The sequence below is a fragment of the Lytechinus pictus genome, chromosome 19 (genome assembly GCF_037042905.1).
Source record: "Lytechinus pictus isolate F3 Inbred chromosome 19, Lp3.0, whole genome shotgun sequence".
In the NCBI taxonomy this organism is placed as follows: Eukaryota; Metazoa; Echinodermata; class Echinoidea; order Temnopleuroida; family Toxopneustidae; genus Lytechinus; species Lytechinus pictus.
In genome coordinates this window covers 2,495,196-2,511,589 of record NC_087263.1, presented here as the reverse complement: position 1 = coordinate 2,511,589, position 16,394 = coordinate 2,495,196, and the positions used below count along the sequence as shown (strand labels likewise).

At 36.8% G+C, this 16,394-nt stretch overlaps 1 protein-coding gene across 1 annotated transcript in view; it reads right to left on the bottom strand.

Moving 5' to 3' along the window:
• Window positions 1–16,394, bottom strand: part of LOC129283342 (proline-rich protein 5-like) — a 47,506-nt gene that overhangs the window by 12,405 nt on the left and 18,707 nt on the right. The window contains exons 2-3 of the mRNA XM_064114041.1: window positions 1,867–1,947; window positions 707–755 (exon numbers count right to left, since the gene is read on the bottom strand). Coding sequence (XP_063970111.1) covers window positions 707–755; window positions 1,867–1,947 — 130 coding nt within the window. The remainder of the gene's footprint in view (window positions 1–706; window positions 756–1,866; window positions 1,948–16,394) is intronic.

Below are 16,394 nucleotides of genomic sequence, written 5' to 3'. Positions count from 1 at the left end.
TCTCATAAAGAGAACACCTCACTTTGTGATAGACTCTATAAAAGTGAGAATATAAGTGAAATAAGTACTAAAGTAATGAGGGAGTTGTACGTGTGTGACATCATAGATCTTGGTCACATTGCCAACGAGAGGATCTACATGGCATTAGTGATCTCAATATTAAAATGCTCATAACTTTCTTATTATTCATTCAATCTTCCTCAAACTTTCAACAATATGTTTCTTTGATTTTTCTCTTTGATATGGATTCAGCTGGTTTCAAGGGTTTCATTCTCCTTTAAAAGAAAAATCTATGTACTCTTTGTATGTCTTCGTATTTTCTTTTACTACGTAAACATGTACATTTCAGCCACTGGCTGCCAATCATGTATTGCAAATAAACCATCACTATTGTATTATATTCTGTTCTATGCTATTTTATATTCTAATTCCACAGTCCTTTTCGACATCATTGTCAGTTTGTTCATTTTTAATCAAAATGGAAAATATTAGGTTCCTATTGCTTTAATGGGAGGATTAATTTTATCTATTTCCAAGTCTGATTAATTTCAAAACGAATAAAAACCAGCACTAATACCCGTAGAAACATGATAAAGGGAATTCCTCTAGAAACCCTGCACAAAAACTGATTTTGATGAACCTATCGTCCGGAAGGTTAAGCAAAAGACGGTGTATAATTGAAACTCATGGCATCCGATTTACTTACCTTGTAATATTCTGATATGAATGACCCGATTTCTGATTTGATTGCAACTCTGGAATGGAAGGAATATATGCATACACAAAAAAGAAACAATTCCATAACTTCACGTCAGGGAAAACTATTTGCTTTATTATTAGCTTATTCGTGAGGGAATGATGACACAATCTAACACATATATTTTGCCTTTTTTAAAGACTCCAATACTAACAGAAATGAACTTTACTCTTACAACTGATATTTTGTATATGAAATCGAGTTGAATAGTAATTTTGTTATTTTGTACTCTCTATACTATACTCTGGAAAAAAAACAACAGATAAATAGGTCAGCTTGGTGCAATATTTGTCTAAGTCATATCTTTTATAGTCACATTGGACGAGAACGGATTCATTTCTTACTAGAATAAACCTAAAAATTAAAAAAATCAGTTGATCCCAACTTACTGCTGATCTATTCATCTCAACTACAATAAACTAGTTTAGTTTTAAAGAAAACCTAGAAATAAAACGTCCTTGCCATTTGGCACTTTATTACTAAATGAGCATCATCTTCGAAGTATTATTGCAATTAGAAATGCAAAGGAACGTTTGCAAGCAAAAGCCTAGAATCTGGTGGCCGTTTCATAAAGCTGTTCGTAAGTTAAAAACGACTTTACGAACGACTGGTGATCCTTTCTTGTGGCAAATTCATTGGCGATGGATTAGCGCATAAGAAAGGATCACCAGTCGTTCTTAAAGTCGCTCTTAACTTACGAACAGCTTTATGAAACGACCCCAGGTCCCTAATAACACTCTTCTCAGATTGAGATGAGGGATTAGTCCTGATGGAGTGAGATTTCAATCTATCAAGAGTTATTTTGTTTAACCTTTTTTGGAGTGATATTGCGCATCCTTTTACACTTTCATTCAAAATCGGATTTAAAAAAATTACTCGTGAAAGAACGAAATCGTGAATTTCTATCTTTCTTGGAGTGAAAGTGTGCACCTTTTTCACAATTTCACTCCAAAAAAGGTAAAAATTCATTCTTGAAATCTCACTCAATCAGGACTGGTCCCTAATTTCACTCTGAGAGGAGTATGATTCGGGACCAGAATAGCTCCTTTGCATTTAGAGAGGAGAACAAAAAAAGTTTAAGTTGAATTAAAAAATTCAAAAATTCTTACTTGACCATCTTGTTCAGTTCATATAGTTCACCGGGTTGCAATCTTCGTTTGTTGAATACTGATAATACTTTACTCTGGACTCTGTAAAACAAAGAAAACAATAAAAACAACAACATGATGTACGTATGACATTACATGAGGATCGGACATACAGCACCGTGTGAACACAAATATAGTAAATTATATTGTACTAGTGGGGGACTCTGGTTTCCTATTCACAGAATGGCGTGAGAATTCTTTACATTTTCATAATTGCAGAGAAGCTGTTGATTATTTAGCATAGTAGATGCATTTCCATAATAATAGACTCTAAATCATGATTTGATGCTACTCATGTATGGGATTGAACTGTATTGTATTTATTTAACAACGGTATAACTCACATTCAGTCAGAACAGACTGCTTCCCAGCGAGTCCATGACATTAAATAAAATAGGTAAATATGGTAAAAGTTGGACAACACGAACATCATTGCATATAAACACATACAATAAATCATACATTTTAAAAAATTAAATAAACAAATATAAATAAGAAAAACTACAAAAAACCACATTGCAAAGAGAAATCGTAAAAAAATTATATTTGTTTGGGGGTTTTCAAGACTTATTACATTGATAATTACGAAGAAAACAATTACGTTTGTATACTCTTCTGTATATAGGTATAAAGGACAACCTGCGTCATGTTGGAGAGTGTGGCGCCATGTTGGCAATGGTAGTTTTGGTACCCAATAATATAGGCCATGATCTGGTGACAACTATCATGATTATTGGATAGCGCCATCTCGAGAAAACCGGTTTTTTTTTTAAGAAAGTGCCACCAAATTTTTTTTCTCTCTTTAACGCAGACTATTAATGTTTTTTCACTGTAAAAGATCCGTAAAATTCTACACGCGTAAACAGTATGTAAGTGCATAGACAGTGTGTTTGCCTTGTCGTTTTTCTCTCAGGACAGTCTGTACATTCCCAATGTTAATTTTGGAAGACGGCTGCCCTCTCTTGTCAGACTTTGTATAGTGATAGAGTTGATGCATTCTCTCGAACGGGGATAGACGCTGGTTTTGACAACTTTCTAAATTTATTTAGGCCTCACAGTCACACCAAAATATGGCACATAACCGTCATATTTCGGCTACCATGGCCGTTATAATTTATGTAACCATGGTAACATCTTCCTGTGTGTGGTCCGTATAGAAATCTGTAAAATTTATGTTTTCAACTCACTTCGCGGATACCGTAGGGGAAATGTGACTGCAGCATAAACTGCACCGGACCGATCAGCATAATAAAGTTATTTTCAATAACATATCATCGGTCGGTTTGGAGTTGATATCGTTGGTTGTGACTGTAGCTCCTGATTGACCCTTTTCTATTGCATGGCTAACTCAGCTGGATACAAGACGGACTAACTACATCAAAATTGGCCAGGAATTGCAGGCATGCTGTAGACAACTATGATACAAGTTTCGGGGTCTAGCTGATGGTGTTGTGTTGTTTCATGAACAGAAACTGTAAAGGCGGATCTAATTTCACAACGAATTGCAAATTAGTTGTCATTCAACTGATGCAATCATTGCAAAACAGCTCAAACAACTGTTGCTATATATAAATATCACGAGAAGATGTAGTTATGAATGCCCTTGAACATGTTTTCAATGTCAAACAATTTGCACCGTTTTGAAACAGAACATTTCTAGCCCACTGCTAAATTAATGCAATCTGTCAAGACTTAATCCCGATTATTTAATGGAGTGATCATTATAAACATAGAAATATGCTTACGTGAACATTATTATAAAAATCAAAGGATTTGGGCTTAATTAAATAAAATCAGCAATGCTGAACCAGTGCAATTCACAAACACGTGAGTGTCACAGAACGCCAGAGGATGAAACGAGGGCATACACACACACACACACCCTCCTTCACCCACCCACACACATATCCCCTAGAAAAATACGTCAATTTTATGTTTCGATTATCTTCATACAATATCTCCATAGAAAATGCAAAATCATCATGTCTGTGCAATGAAAATATTCTCTCCTTTTTTTACCTTTTAGAGGCGTAATGTTGTTTGTTTATTATTTAGTTATGTGTTTGTTTATTTATCTATCAGTCTACTTATTCATTTATTATTTTTATTCTTTACCTTATTTTCGAGGATTGGGGTAACACAAGGAAGCCATATCAAATATAAAACAAGCAAGTAACCATGGAAAATGGATCGTGCAATGTCATTTCAAGTCCAATCGTTCATTTTCTTTTCTGTCGAGGTCAGGTGTTCATGATGAGAATATGAATAAAATATGCAATCATGACTAACATTCACAAACACCTAACACAGCAAGATGAATGATTGATAGATTCTCATCAAGTTCTCCCTGTGTGAAAGAAAAGAACTCATTACCAAAAAAGTTGGCAAATGGTAAATACAAGGGTATACAAATAAATAATTATACCCCTTTCATAAACCCAATAAAACACAATTATGCGGCTAATAGCAGCATAATTTGGTCGTAAAATCAGAGGAGGACAAGAGTTATCCGCATTATTCTGATGCTGCTATTATCCGCATAATAGCGGCATCGGGACAAGATTTTGAGTTTATGAACGTATTTCCAAATAATGCGGATAATTGCCATGGTGCGGTCACAAGGTCACCCTTTTCCAACACAACCGCATTGGAGGGGGCGTGTCCAGTTGTCATGACGATTATCCGCCTTTTTCAGGACGGGCGCTCGTAAAAATAATTTATGGAGTTTGTGAACGCAATTTTTATTGAATTATCCGCATTACTCTTAGGCGGCTAATTGGAGGATATGTTTTATTGGGTTTATGAAAGGGGTATTAGTTGCATAGCATATTTACCGCAATACAAGTATAATAAATATATTTGATGCCATCTCTATTTCTTTTACATCATTTCAACCGACAATTATTTAAAAAGTTATCACCTGAACACAAATATCATTTTAAATATTTAAACCCTTTTTGAAAAACCATATTTTAGCCTGCATGTTTTTCGTTTATTCTAGTTCATATCTATCCCTCTTCTTCAAATCCTATTGGGTGATTTTTTTTAAATACATTGCGTCGACATTCTACTACACAAATTAATATTTTAGCTCTCGCCTCGGTTTGTAATGCTTAGAAAATTGTCATGATGGATCCCTGGATATTGATAGGGATTACTGGTAATGGTTTATAGCTTTTCAGTATCTACTTTCCATTACACAAGGTCGTCGCCACTCGAGAAGAAGGGGTCGACAGCCCCTTATTGTATCCCAAGTAATAAGAGTAATATATAAAACAGAAAGAGAGAGATAGAAAGGAAGAAAAATTGAAGAAGTTGTATCAAAAGGAAAAGGTCTGACCATCTAAGTCTAAAATTCTACTATTATTTGATTGGAATATAAAGAAACATGGCGTTACCTTCCGGATACTATTGTCACCCCATCCCCTTGCGTTTCCATAGGCCTGGTTATACATTTCGTCACGGTTAATGTCTGCTTTCAGATATCTTGTTCACTTCCTATTTTCCATTGATAATGTGTATTTTCCTTGTCTTTCTCTCCAGTCAAGTGCTATATTTTATCTAGACAAACGCCTGTCTGTTCAGATATCTAAATTTTTGTATGTTTAAACTACACACATACACACACACACAAACAAAAAATTGAAGCGCGAGTGTCGTGTCTAAGACAAGAAAAAAAAAAACAATAATTTTTAAACTTTTTTAAAATTATTATTCTGGTCCAAAGTGCGTACAAATACAAATGCAAAAATAAATACAAATACAAATGTATTAGTGCACTTTGTTTTATCTTGATCTATTACCCCATCACGTTTTTTTTTTCCTTTTTTAATCTTATCTATTCCCCCGTCATTCTTCAATCCATCATCCTCTCTCTTTCCTCCTCCTTTATCAGTTTATCAACTCACATTTTCCAAAAGTGTAACCATGGTAACCCCTCTCCTATCAACCAATCACCTTCTCCTCCTGTTCATCCTTCTTCTGTTCCTCCTCCTCCCCTTCCCCTTCTCCTCCTCCTCCTCCCCTCCTCCTCGTTCCCTTCTTCTCCTCCTCCTCCTCCCCTCCTCCTCCTCACCACCCTCCTCCTGCCAATTCTTTCACCGTGTATACCTTACACACTTCTCACTGCATAAGGTAACTCTAGGCAATGGTTAGTGCTTTGATACGGCCTGGTTGTCTCGGTGAATTGTGCATAATTCATGCTGGGAAAACATCCCTTTCCACCATCGACCCTTTAGCTTACACGATCTCACGTCACCGGGGAATAGCCGTTGTATACCACGGATATTAGACATCACTATCGCACCAAGGCAGTTGAATTAAATCTGTAGCCGCGATCTGTTTTTATCGTAACCATCTCCCAGCAAGAAGGTTTGATTTGAAATGGATTTCCCAAATGCACCAAAGCATTTAATTTGATTTTTAAGAAAAAATTGAAGAAAATACGTACGATTACAATCACTCTGGGAGATTAATAGTGCATAATACGAGACCAGTGGGCATATTCATAAAAAAAATCGCCAAACATATATAGCTACAATTGTACTTTTAAAATGCAATCTAACTAATTAAAACAACACAAAACAAAACAACAACAAAACTGGTTTGAACCCAGAACAGACCGTATTTGTTCTCAATCATGTCATGAAAAACCTATACGCGGCGTGTCATTAAAACAAAACAAAACAAAACAACAACAAAAACTGGTTTGAGCCCAGAACATACCGTATTTGTTCTCAATCATGTCATGAAAAACCTATACGCGGCGTGCGTTCTTTCACGCGCTTCTTAAGAATATTGTCACCTCCTCCCGTTGGCTTCGTTTCTACCAACATATTTCTACCCTTTCTGTCCACCCCCCCCCCCCTCTTTGTTTCCCATATTCTCCTTGTTTTCCCCACTGCAATATCCATTAAAGGACGGGGTATGTCATCCCACTGTATATACACCAGTTTATTGGAGCAACTTTAAACACAGTCGATGACTTTCCATAAATCTCTTCATCCAGAGCGCATCTAAGCAGAGCGCGACTTCGCTTCTTATCCATCATGTCCATCAATTAGAATTTTCCTACTTAAACTTGATATGATATGGTATAGTCATGTGATATAATCTGCGGCCGACTGCACGAAAGGATCTTTGCAAGAACCGTCTTTCGTGTCGCCCATTTATTATGATGCGCCATGTGAAACGCATTTTAACTTAATTACCTGCAAACATACTTTATTCATCCGTTAAACATGTTAAAGTAAACAAAATCTTTGTTTATAAAATGATGTGATATATCATAAATTTTAAACAAATTGATTTAAATGCTAGCTAACAAATTATATTTGTTTATCATACATTTCAGATATATCCCGCATACAGCGCATCATAAAAGATGGGCGACACGAAAAACGGTCCTTGGAAAGACCCTATCGTGCAATCGGCCCCATGGTCCCGTCTCGCAAAGAGTTGTGATTGATCCAATCAACCTCATCCACATGGAAATCCATCAGTGTCATCATTTTCCTACCAAAAAATTGCACTATGTACTTTGTAAACAAAGAGAAAACACACTGCATAATGTGTAAGTATACATCATAATTATCTTTAAAAAAATGATTTTTAACAAAATGAAAAACATGCATTTCAGATGTTGGCGTTGCTGGCTTTCCATAGCCGTGAGAGTTGTGGTTCATCAAATCAATCGTAACTCTTTTTAAGACGGAGCTCTGGTATTACTAGGGTCATGTTTCAATAATCGCAACTGTTTTTACGCTACTGAAATCTGAACATTCACTGTATCTGATAGGCTAATACCTATTTGTCATAATTGTATGTATATATCTTTTTAGCTTTTGGAAAGCCTTTCATCGGTATCAGATTTATCTAAACATATTGAATTTATTTTTATTAAACTTTGTACATGACATAACTCATAATAAGCTTGGGGTTCTTTTTTTCATGCCATTTTTCAAAATTGTCTACAGGACAAATTATAACTAATTCTAAAATCGAGGGAACAACTTTCCACGAAATCGTGTTGAAGAGTCAATTATTTCTACATTAATGTACGTTGGGAAAGCGAGGTAATACTCTTCACACCTACGCTTCACACACGCCCACACACACGCACACACCCCCCACACTCAACCCCTCTGCCACCCATACACGCACACACCCCAAACCTCGACTCCTCGACAGCGCACACACACAAGCACACCAATCCCCACCCTCAACTCCTACCGCTATTTAATACACACGCAAAAACACCCCAAACTTCACCTCCTCGACAGCCCACACACACAAGCACACCAATCCCAACTTAACTCCTACCGCTATTTAATACACACGCAAAAACACCCCAAACCTCACCTCCTCGACAGCGCACACACACAAGCACACCAATCCCCACCCTCAACTCATACCGCTATTTAATACACACGCACACACCCCCAAACCTTACCTCCTCGACAGCGCACACACACAAGCACACCAATCCCCACCCTCAACTCCTACCGCTATTTAATACACACGCAAAAACACCCCAAACTTCACCTCCTCGACAGCCCACACACACAAGCACACCAATCCCAACTTAACTCCTACCGCTATAAAATACACACGCAAAAACACCCCAAACCTCACCTCCTCGACAGCCCACACACACAAGCACACCAATCCCCACCCTCAACTCCTACCGCTATTTAATACACACGCACACACACCCCAGACCTCACCTCCTCGACAGCCCCCCCCCCCCACACACACACACCTATTCCAACCCTCACCTACGCACGCACGTGCGCACACACTCTCACACGCAAACACACACACACACACACCCTACCCTCGATTATTCACATACACACACACGCGAACCCTCACCCACTCACACGTATCCTATCGCTACGTTCGAGCTCAAATAATATACAGATTGTCAGAGGATATGGCAGACATATTTTAATGTTTGACAGCACAGTATATTACCGCTGATCCATCAGAAGGAGATTTATTATTGCTAGCATGGATTCAGGAGTTTCAAGGGCTGGCTTCTATCACGCAATCATTTCCTAAGCAAAACGACCTAGGAAATCCACGCATAGCATATGTCATAGAAATAATATTATTGCATGTTTGGAAAAGGGTGACTTTGAAATCGTATGTTAAGAAGATTTGTTATTAGATTATTTTTTAATTTGTTACATAAATGGTCTATTCATTCCACTCAATGTAACATCTTCTCCCAGTCAATAATCTGAAATAGTTTATGTTATTTTAGTGTAATTCGTCTAGTGTTTGTATGGATTATACAGATTATTCAACATGCCTTTTGAGAAAATGCTTGAGCTCAAGGCTAGCAAAAAAATAAATAGAAAGCTTTTATTATTTTAATTCGATTGTCCCTGTATATAGATAATCCCCATGTATTGTCGTTTATTTGTTTGGTTTGGGGTTTAAACATTTATTGAAAATCTATGTTAAGCTATAGACCTCATTATACTGCAAGAAATTAATAAATACGAAACCATTGGAGATAATGAATTACTATGCGAAATCCACATATTAATGATTTTACATCAGTTTATGAAAAAAATCAATTTATCCATAGATTACAAGAGGTAACAATGACCTAGAAAGTATCTGTCCCCGATCAATTCCCTCCTGGACTTTTAAAAGCAGAGCACTTTAAGGAAACAATGTAATTGCATGTCGCACAACCGGGACTTTGCTTCAATTGTATCCATCCCTTTAAAAGTAAAGTAAAATTGCCAAAGGCTATGCTTTCACTAAAGTGCTATCTCTGTTTCGGCAGGGAAGATGGACACTATCAAGTAATTCGCGGACCTTGGGGGAATCGGTTGGGAAAAAAGACTTTCTTATTAAGACGGTTTTCACCATGGCGGCTTGTTCAATGTTAACCAGTAGTAGATGTAAACGTGTTAGAGGAGCACCACATTATCTTAGAAGTTTTGTTCTAACAATTTCCAGTGTTTTACCTATCTATCTGTATTTCATCTATCTATTTATCTATCTATCTTTCTATCTATCTATCTATCTTTCTATCTTTCTTTCTTTCTTTATATCTATCTATCTATCTATCTATCTATTTATCTACATGTCTATCTATTAATTTATATACAGGTATCTATCTATACGTAGGCCTAAATATATTAATCAATCTATCCACCTATCTATCTATCTATCCACCTGCCTATCTATCTATCTATCTATCTATATATCTATTCACCCATCCTTCAATCTATCTATCTATCCATCCATCCATCCATCCATCCATCTATCTGTCTATCTTCCTTTTTTTTCTATCTATCTACATGTCATCTATCAATTTATATACAGGTACACTGTAAGAAATGAAGTGCTAATTTAGCACTTACAGTGCTTGTATAGTGACTGTACAAGCACTATACAAGAACTGTAAGTGCTACATTAGCACTTCATTTTTTTACAGTGTATCTATCTATATGTAGGCCTAAATCTATCTATCCATCTATCCACCTATCTATCTATCCACCTGCCTATCTATCTATCTATCCACCCATCCTTCTATCTAAATATGTATCTATCTATGCCAGCTGCCGCACATCCTGCCGCACGCGACCCAGGTGAAGTGAATGCAGGAATAGCTTACTGAATGCACTTATCTCCTTCCATCTTGAACAATATGTTGGTTGATATTGCCCAATAATCTTCTCATTGTGTATATAACTTCATGGTTTATGAAGAACTAGACAAAACATTTTCAATACACATTCTCTGACTCAATGAAAGCTCCTCAAAAGGGGGCATTTTGAAATGTATTCGCAGTATCTAGTTTCCGACATGTTCTAACGTAACCCCCAAATAAAAAATAGAATAAATAAATAAATAAATGAATAGATAAATAAATAAATAAATATATATATAAAAATTAACAAATAATAATAAAAAAAATTAATAAAAATATCATGTCCAACCTGCGAGTACCAAAATGTATGAAACACGGAGCTTAAGCCTATGAAAACATGACTGGTAACTCCGATTCTACTCCACAAACGAATGAAGATTAATATATGCGGTGCAAGACATTACCCAGCCGGATGTAAGTAGTCGGAATTGCAAAACAGTTTATAGAAAACCTTGGGGGAAACATCTGCCATGCCAAGTCTTGCGTGATGCGATGCCAAACATATCCAGGTAATTACCTGTTTCGAGAAATCCCCTTCATATTAAATCCAACGAACGTTTTTTCTGGTTCTTTTCTTGTAAATTAATCCCCCCCCCCCTTGATCTAGATTAGATGTGAACCAAGTATTACAGCATTCCGACTGCAGGCGAGGATAAAAGCCTACTATAAATACCACAATGTGAATAACAGCATATAAGTTGTCAATTCGTGTTAAATACCCCCTACATAATTTAATTAAGTATTCCAATTTCGTAACGCCCCCCCCCCAATAGACCGTATTTGTTTTCAATAATCTCATGAAAAACTATACACGGCGTGTGCCAATTAATGTTTTTTTTCAGAAGACGATAACAAAAAATTAGCAGACTTTGGGTCAGAACATCAAACGACAAATAAAATATGCATGGGTATGAAAACAATTGGTTGGAAAATATCAACTAAATTTGAAAGCATAAAACAACTAATCGTATCATATCAAATTCTATATATCACTATATTCATAGATTTTTGTCGTGATATTAAATGCGCTGCACCGTAAAAAAAATACAAGCAAAAGACATGATAAAGGCTCAAAGTTATCTCACAGTATTTCATTTCTACGGGTTCGAAGCAAGTGCGCGGAAATAGGATTAGCAGAAAATGTTCAGTGTATATCTGCCTACCCCCTCCCCCTCCCCCATTCTAAATTGCAATACTTTCAGGCCAAAAATAATGGTCGACAATACTCGATATTCTCACATATCAAATGCGCAACAACTATTAGTATGAAATCACGTCAATGACCTACATGCCTTCACTATAAAACTAAGCCAAATGCAGAAGGTCACTTCATGACTTTATAATATTCAGACGCAGAGGACGAAGCAGCTTTCAGATGACAGGCTTGGCATTTCGATATCTATCGATCATAACTCCTCGCATAAACTCAAATATTTACTCGGTCATCACTCCTCGCCGTCCTTTGAATTTTGATCGTTCCGCGTTGTCTGCATAAGTTTTGCTAACCTGTGAATATTCTTCCCATACGTGATTAAGTTAAGCTCTGCAGTGATTTGGAATTGTAGACGAATTTAAAAGATAAAAATTTATTTCATTGGGTTATCTAAAGATACATCTTTCACAAATATCATTGAGGACACCCCCCCCCCCCCAACAAAAAAAGGCTTTCACTACAAAATGAAGAAGGTGAATCTGGCTTAAATTCTGCTATTTAGCATACCTAACAGATTTCCAGGGGGCTGCCTTTGGTGAATAATAAAAACAGCACTCCAAGGCAACTCTTTGGGTACTTCAGCCTCCCCAGCACCCCCGCTTCCCAGGGCCATGGTGAGGATGTATGGTATACACGTAAATTGGTGCCCTATTGTTCAGCCGTTACTTTTAAAACTCCAGATGGGAAAAGACAGTTCGATACATGTATATACAGGACCAGATGCATTCGGCAAAACAATTCGGATTTTTTTTTTTCATTTAATCACAATCAACGCTGAAATGTGGGTTCCACATCCTTCTCCCCCTCTTTTTCTGAATTCCATATCTGCATTTGATGTGCATGAATGTCTGCAAATCATAATATCGGAGCTTGCAGACGCTACATATCGATATAGACTATGCCGCCGTGACGTACATGATTATACGAGCGACAATTACCTCCAATTAAAAAGCATATACAGTCTATCATCAATCATCATTATCTGTCCGATCGGAAACATGACAGAAAAATAGAGGCAATCGTTGATGAGTTTGAAGAAATTATGACCGTGCTTGTAGACATCAAGTTATTGTTATGACGAGGCCTTATTTATACATGTGTAAGTTGTGCGATATATTCATTTCTCATTATAGGTCTACTAGTTGGAGGATAATGATTATCATATTGAGATTATCATGATGATAGCAGCAAAAATCTAAATATTGACGATAATGACACGACGACGATGATGATGATGATAATAATAATAATAATGATGATGATTGATGATGACGATGATTGGTGATCGTGATGATGAGGAGTATTAGAAAAAGTATGGTGATGATGAGGAGTATTAGAAAAAGTATGGTGATGACGATGATGATGATGATAATGATGATTATGATGATGATGATGATATTTTTATTAACCGTTTTTGGTCTATATATTTTGCTTAACAAAACAATATTCAAAGTATTATTCTTATTATTAAAATAAACGCACAACGATATCCTTGCCGTCGACAGATTATTAAACCAGGGAGTTCTTACGAATTATGTACTACATTGGTTGTTAGCATCCTTGTCTCTCCCGTTGATCCCTCATCGTTCGTCTTCTAGCAATCCTTGTCTCCCCCTCTCCATTCTCTATGGCAATGTGCATCTACTAACAGCTTTTATCAGCGTCTCTTATCTTGGTAACCTCGGTTGCCCCCTTTAAGATTTATATTCCCTGAATTTCAGACGTCGTGCAATCGTTACGGCCATGGGCGGAAATCCCAGGGGGGACAGGGGGGACGTGTCCCCCCTACTCAAAATAGTAGGGGGGACACAATATCAAATGTCCCCCCTACTATTTTTGGTCTTTTATGATGGTAAGAAATACATCATTCTAAATCGAAATAAAACATGTATTTGGGGACGAGATGACCTTACTTTTGGGATGATATCCTTTTTTTTTGCTTGTCAAATTTTCCCGCCCCTTGTCCCCTTAGGCGGACCAGGGGGGCGAGGGGCCCGCCCCCCCCCCCTCTTCTTGGCGGAGCAAAAAAAGAAAAAGGGAAAGAAGGAAGGAATAAAGGAGGGAAAAGAGAGGAGAAAAAGAAGAGAAGGACGACGAGTGCATAAAATAAGATTAGGGGAAGACTTGGAAAATAAAAAGAATCTTTCGTGCCACTATATAAAATTTCCGCTCGCGCTTCGCGCTCGCATTGCCTGTTAGTTGATTTACATATCTTGTTCAATATGGAGCTCGAATGTCAAGTTTGGAAGTCAATATACAAAACGTATTCCACCTCGGAAATCGAACTTTCATTATTTTGTGTGATTTACAAATTGATTTTTTTAAAGTGCTCTGTAAAAATGTCAGTTTTATGGTCTGAATATTAACATTTGCTGCTTGCGCTGCGCGCTCGCAAATTTTGATTTATCAGGTACCTATTATTTCGTATATTTCATAAAGTTTTCAAAATAGCCCTTTGCAGGTCTGATTGTGAAGACGTATCAGCTAGCGCGCTGCACGCTCGCATTTTGATTGGCGAGTTATATATGTTTCAATATTGATTATACAACAAACTACTTAAAATCCCCTTTTCATGACAGTTTATTAAAAATTTTCGCTCGCGATTTGCGCTCGCATTAATGGTTGAAAATATATTAACTGATGCATCTTATTCATAATTACAAAAGTGAAATGTTCAGTTTTTATGCCATAATATCATCACATTTTGCGCCCTCATTAGGCATTAATAAATATGATATTAATTTAATAATCCAATTGTCCCTTTTGTTTCATCTCGCTTAGCAAGAGGAATAGGAAGATAGTCATCATTTTCATATGATGACATGTCGTATGGATGTCCCGGTCCTATGTCAAAACTCAGAGTAATAATTAAAAATATCAACTCTTTTTTAAGTGCAATCCATATCCACCTTACAATTTTTCTACAAAGTGCTTGAAATATAAAGCTGAAATTTACTCTTTTTTCAGATCAGAATATCAAAGTTTCCTGATTTTCATGATTAAAGATGTATTTAGAATGCCTATGTTTATTCAGATACTCAACTTGTTCTCTATTTAAATCATTATCCAGTTTCAGATCACAATATCAAAATTTTTCTGCTCGCGCTTTGTGCTCGCATTATTAATGTAGGAAGACCGCATATTACTCATCCTTTTCATGATTTACAAAACATGAACAGAGTGGCCCATTTTTAGGTCTAAATCTCGATTTTTTTTTCTGCTTGCGCTTCGCGCTCGCATCAATTATTAAATTATATAGCTATCCTGTTCACGATTACAAAAACTGATTTAAATTTTCCATTCTTTTTTTAGAAAGTTCAAAATTTTTCAGCTCGCGCTTCGCGCTCTCATTTTTTGATTGTTGAAATATGTAACGCCTTCATGGCTAAGTGCAAGCAGTCCTTAACATTTACCTTTTCAACAGGTACCAGTTCAAAATGTATATAAAAATTTTCTGCTCGCGTTTTGAGCTCGCATTATTAATACTCATCCTTTTCATGATTTACAAAACATGAATAGAGTGTCTCGTTCAGTAAATATTATAGGACTAAATCTCGAAATTTTCCGCTCGCGCTTCGCGCTCGCATCAATTGTTTACTTGTATACCTATTCTGCTTTAGTTACAAAAAGTGCTTAGAATTTCCATTCTTTAGGTCAAAATGTCAAAAAAATTAGCTCGCACTTCGTGCTCGCATTATTTGATTGTTAAATGCTACTTTAACAGGTATCTTTTCCATCAGTTCATTTCTGCTCGCGCTTTGCGTTCGTAGTAATTATTAAGTTGCATACACATCTTTTTCAGAATAACAAACATTGCCCAGAATGTTCAAATTTTAGGAAAAAATACATAAAATTTCTAAAAAATTAGCTCGCGCTTCGCGCTCGCATCATATAAATAAGGATTATGATATTATATATCAATTTATGAGAATAAAGCTAAGAAGTGACTAATGAGGACTACCCCTTCAAAGAAACAAAAACAAATCATCTTCGAGCTGCCGATCGGGGAAAATATGGCTGAAACAAATTTCCGCCCCCCCCCCCTATTGGCGAAGGCTTGATCCGCACCTGTGTCCCCCCTACCTTTTGGGAGAGATTTCCGCCCCTGGTTACGGCAGTCTGGGTGACAGTCAAATATTCATATCGTTTAATTGACTATGTTTGGGACAAACTGACTCCCTTTCATACTTAGGATCTTGATAACTGTTCGCTTTATTTAATGACAAATCTGCCCGCAGCCATTTAACAGCATTATAGTGGATATCTCATTCGATCACTAGGATTGAATGGATTAACTCGCAAAATAGACACCTATCATTTGTATTTAATATAATTATTATTTATGTCTTGGCATGAAACTAAAACCACTTGTAAAGGATGGATGCTGGAAGGGCCTCCGGACTGTTGATGCCCTTTCACGCTCTTCGATGCGATTATTGATCTGTGCGCATGTCTTCTAAGTGTTGGCGGGAACTGCACGTCGAGCCGCGGGAAAATGCTATTCCTTGCGTCGAAGAGAGCGCATTATTACGACTCTGGATGAGCATCTCATATGAATCAGGCCCTCGCAAAAAAAAAAAATCATCTCAATACCCATCCCCC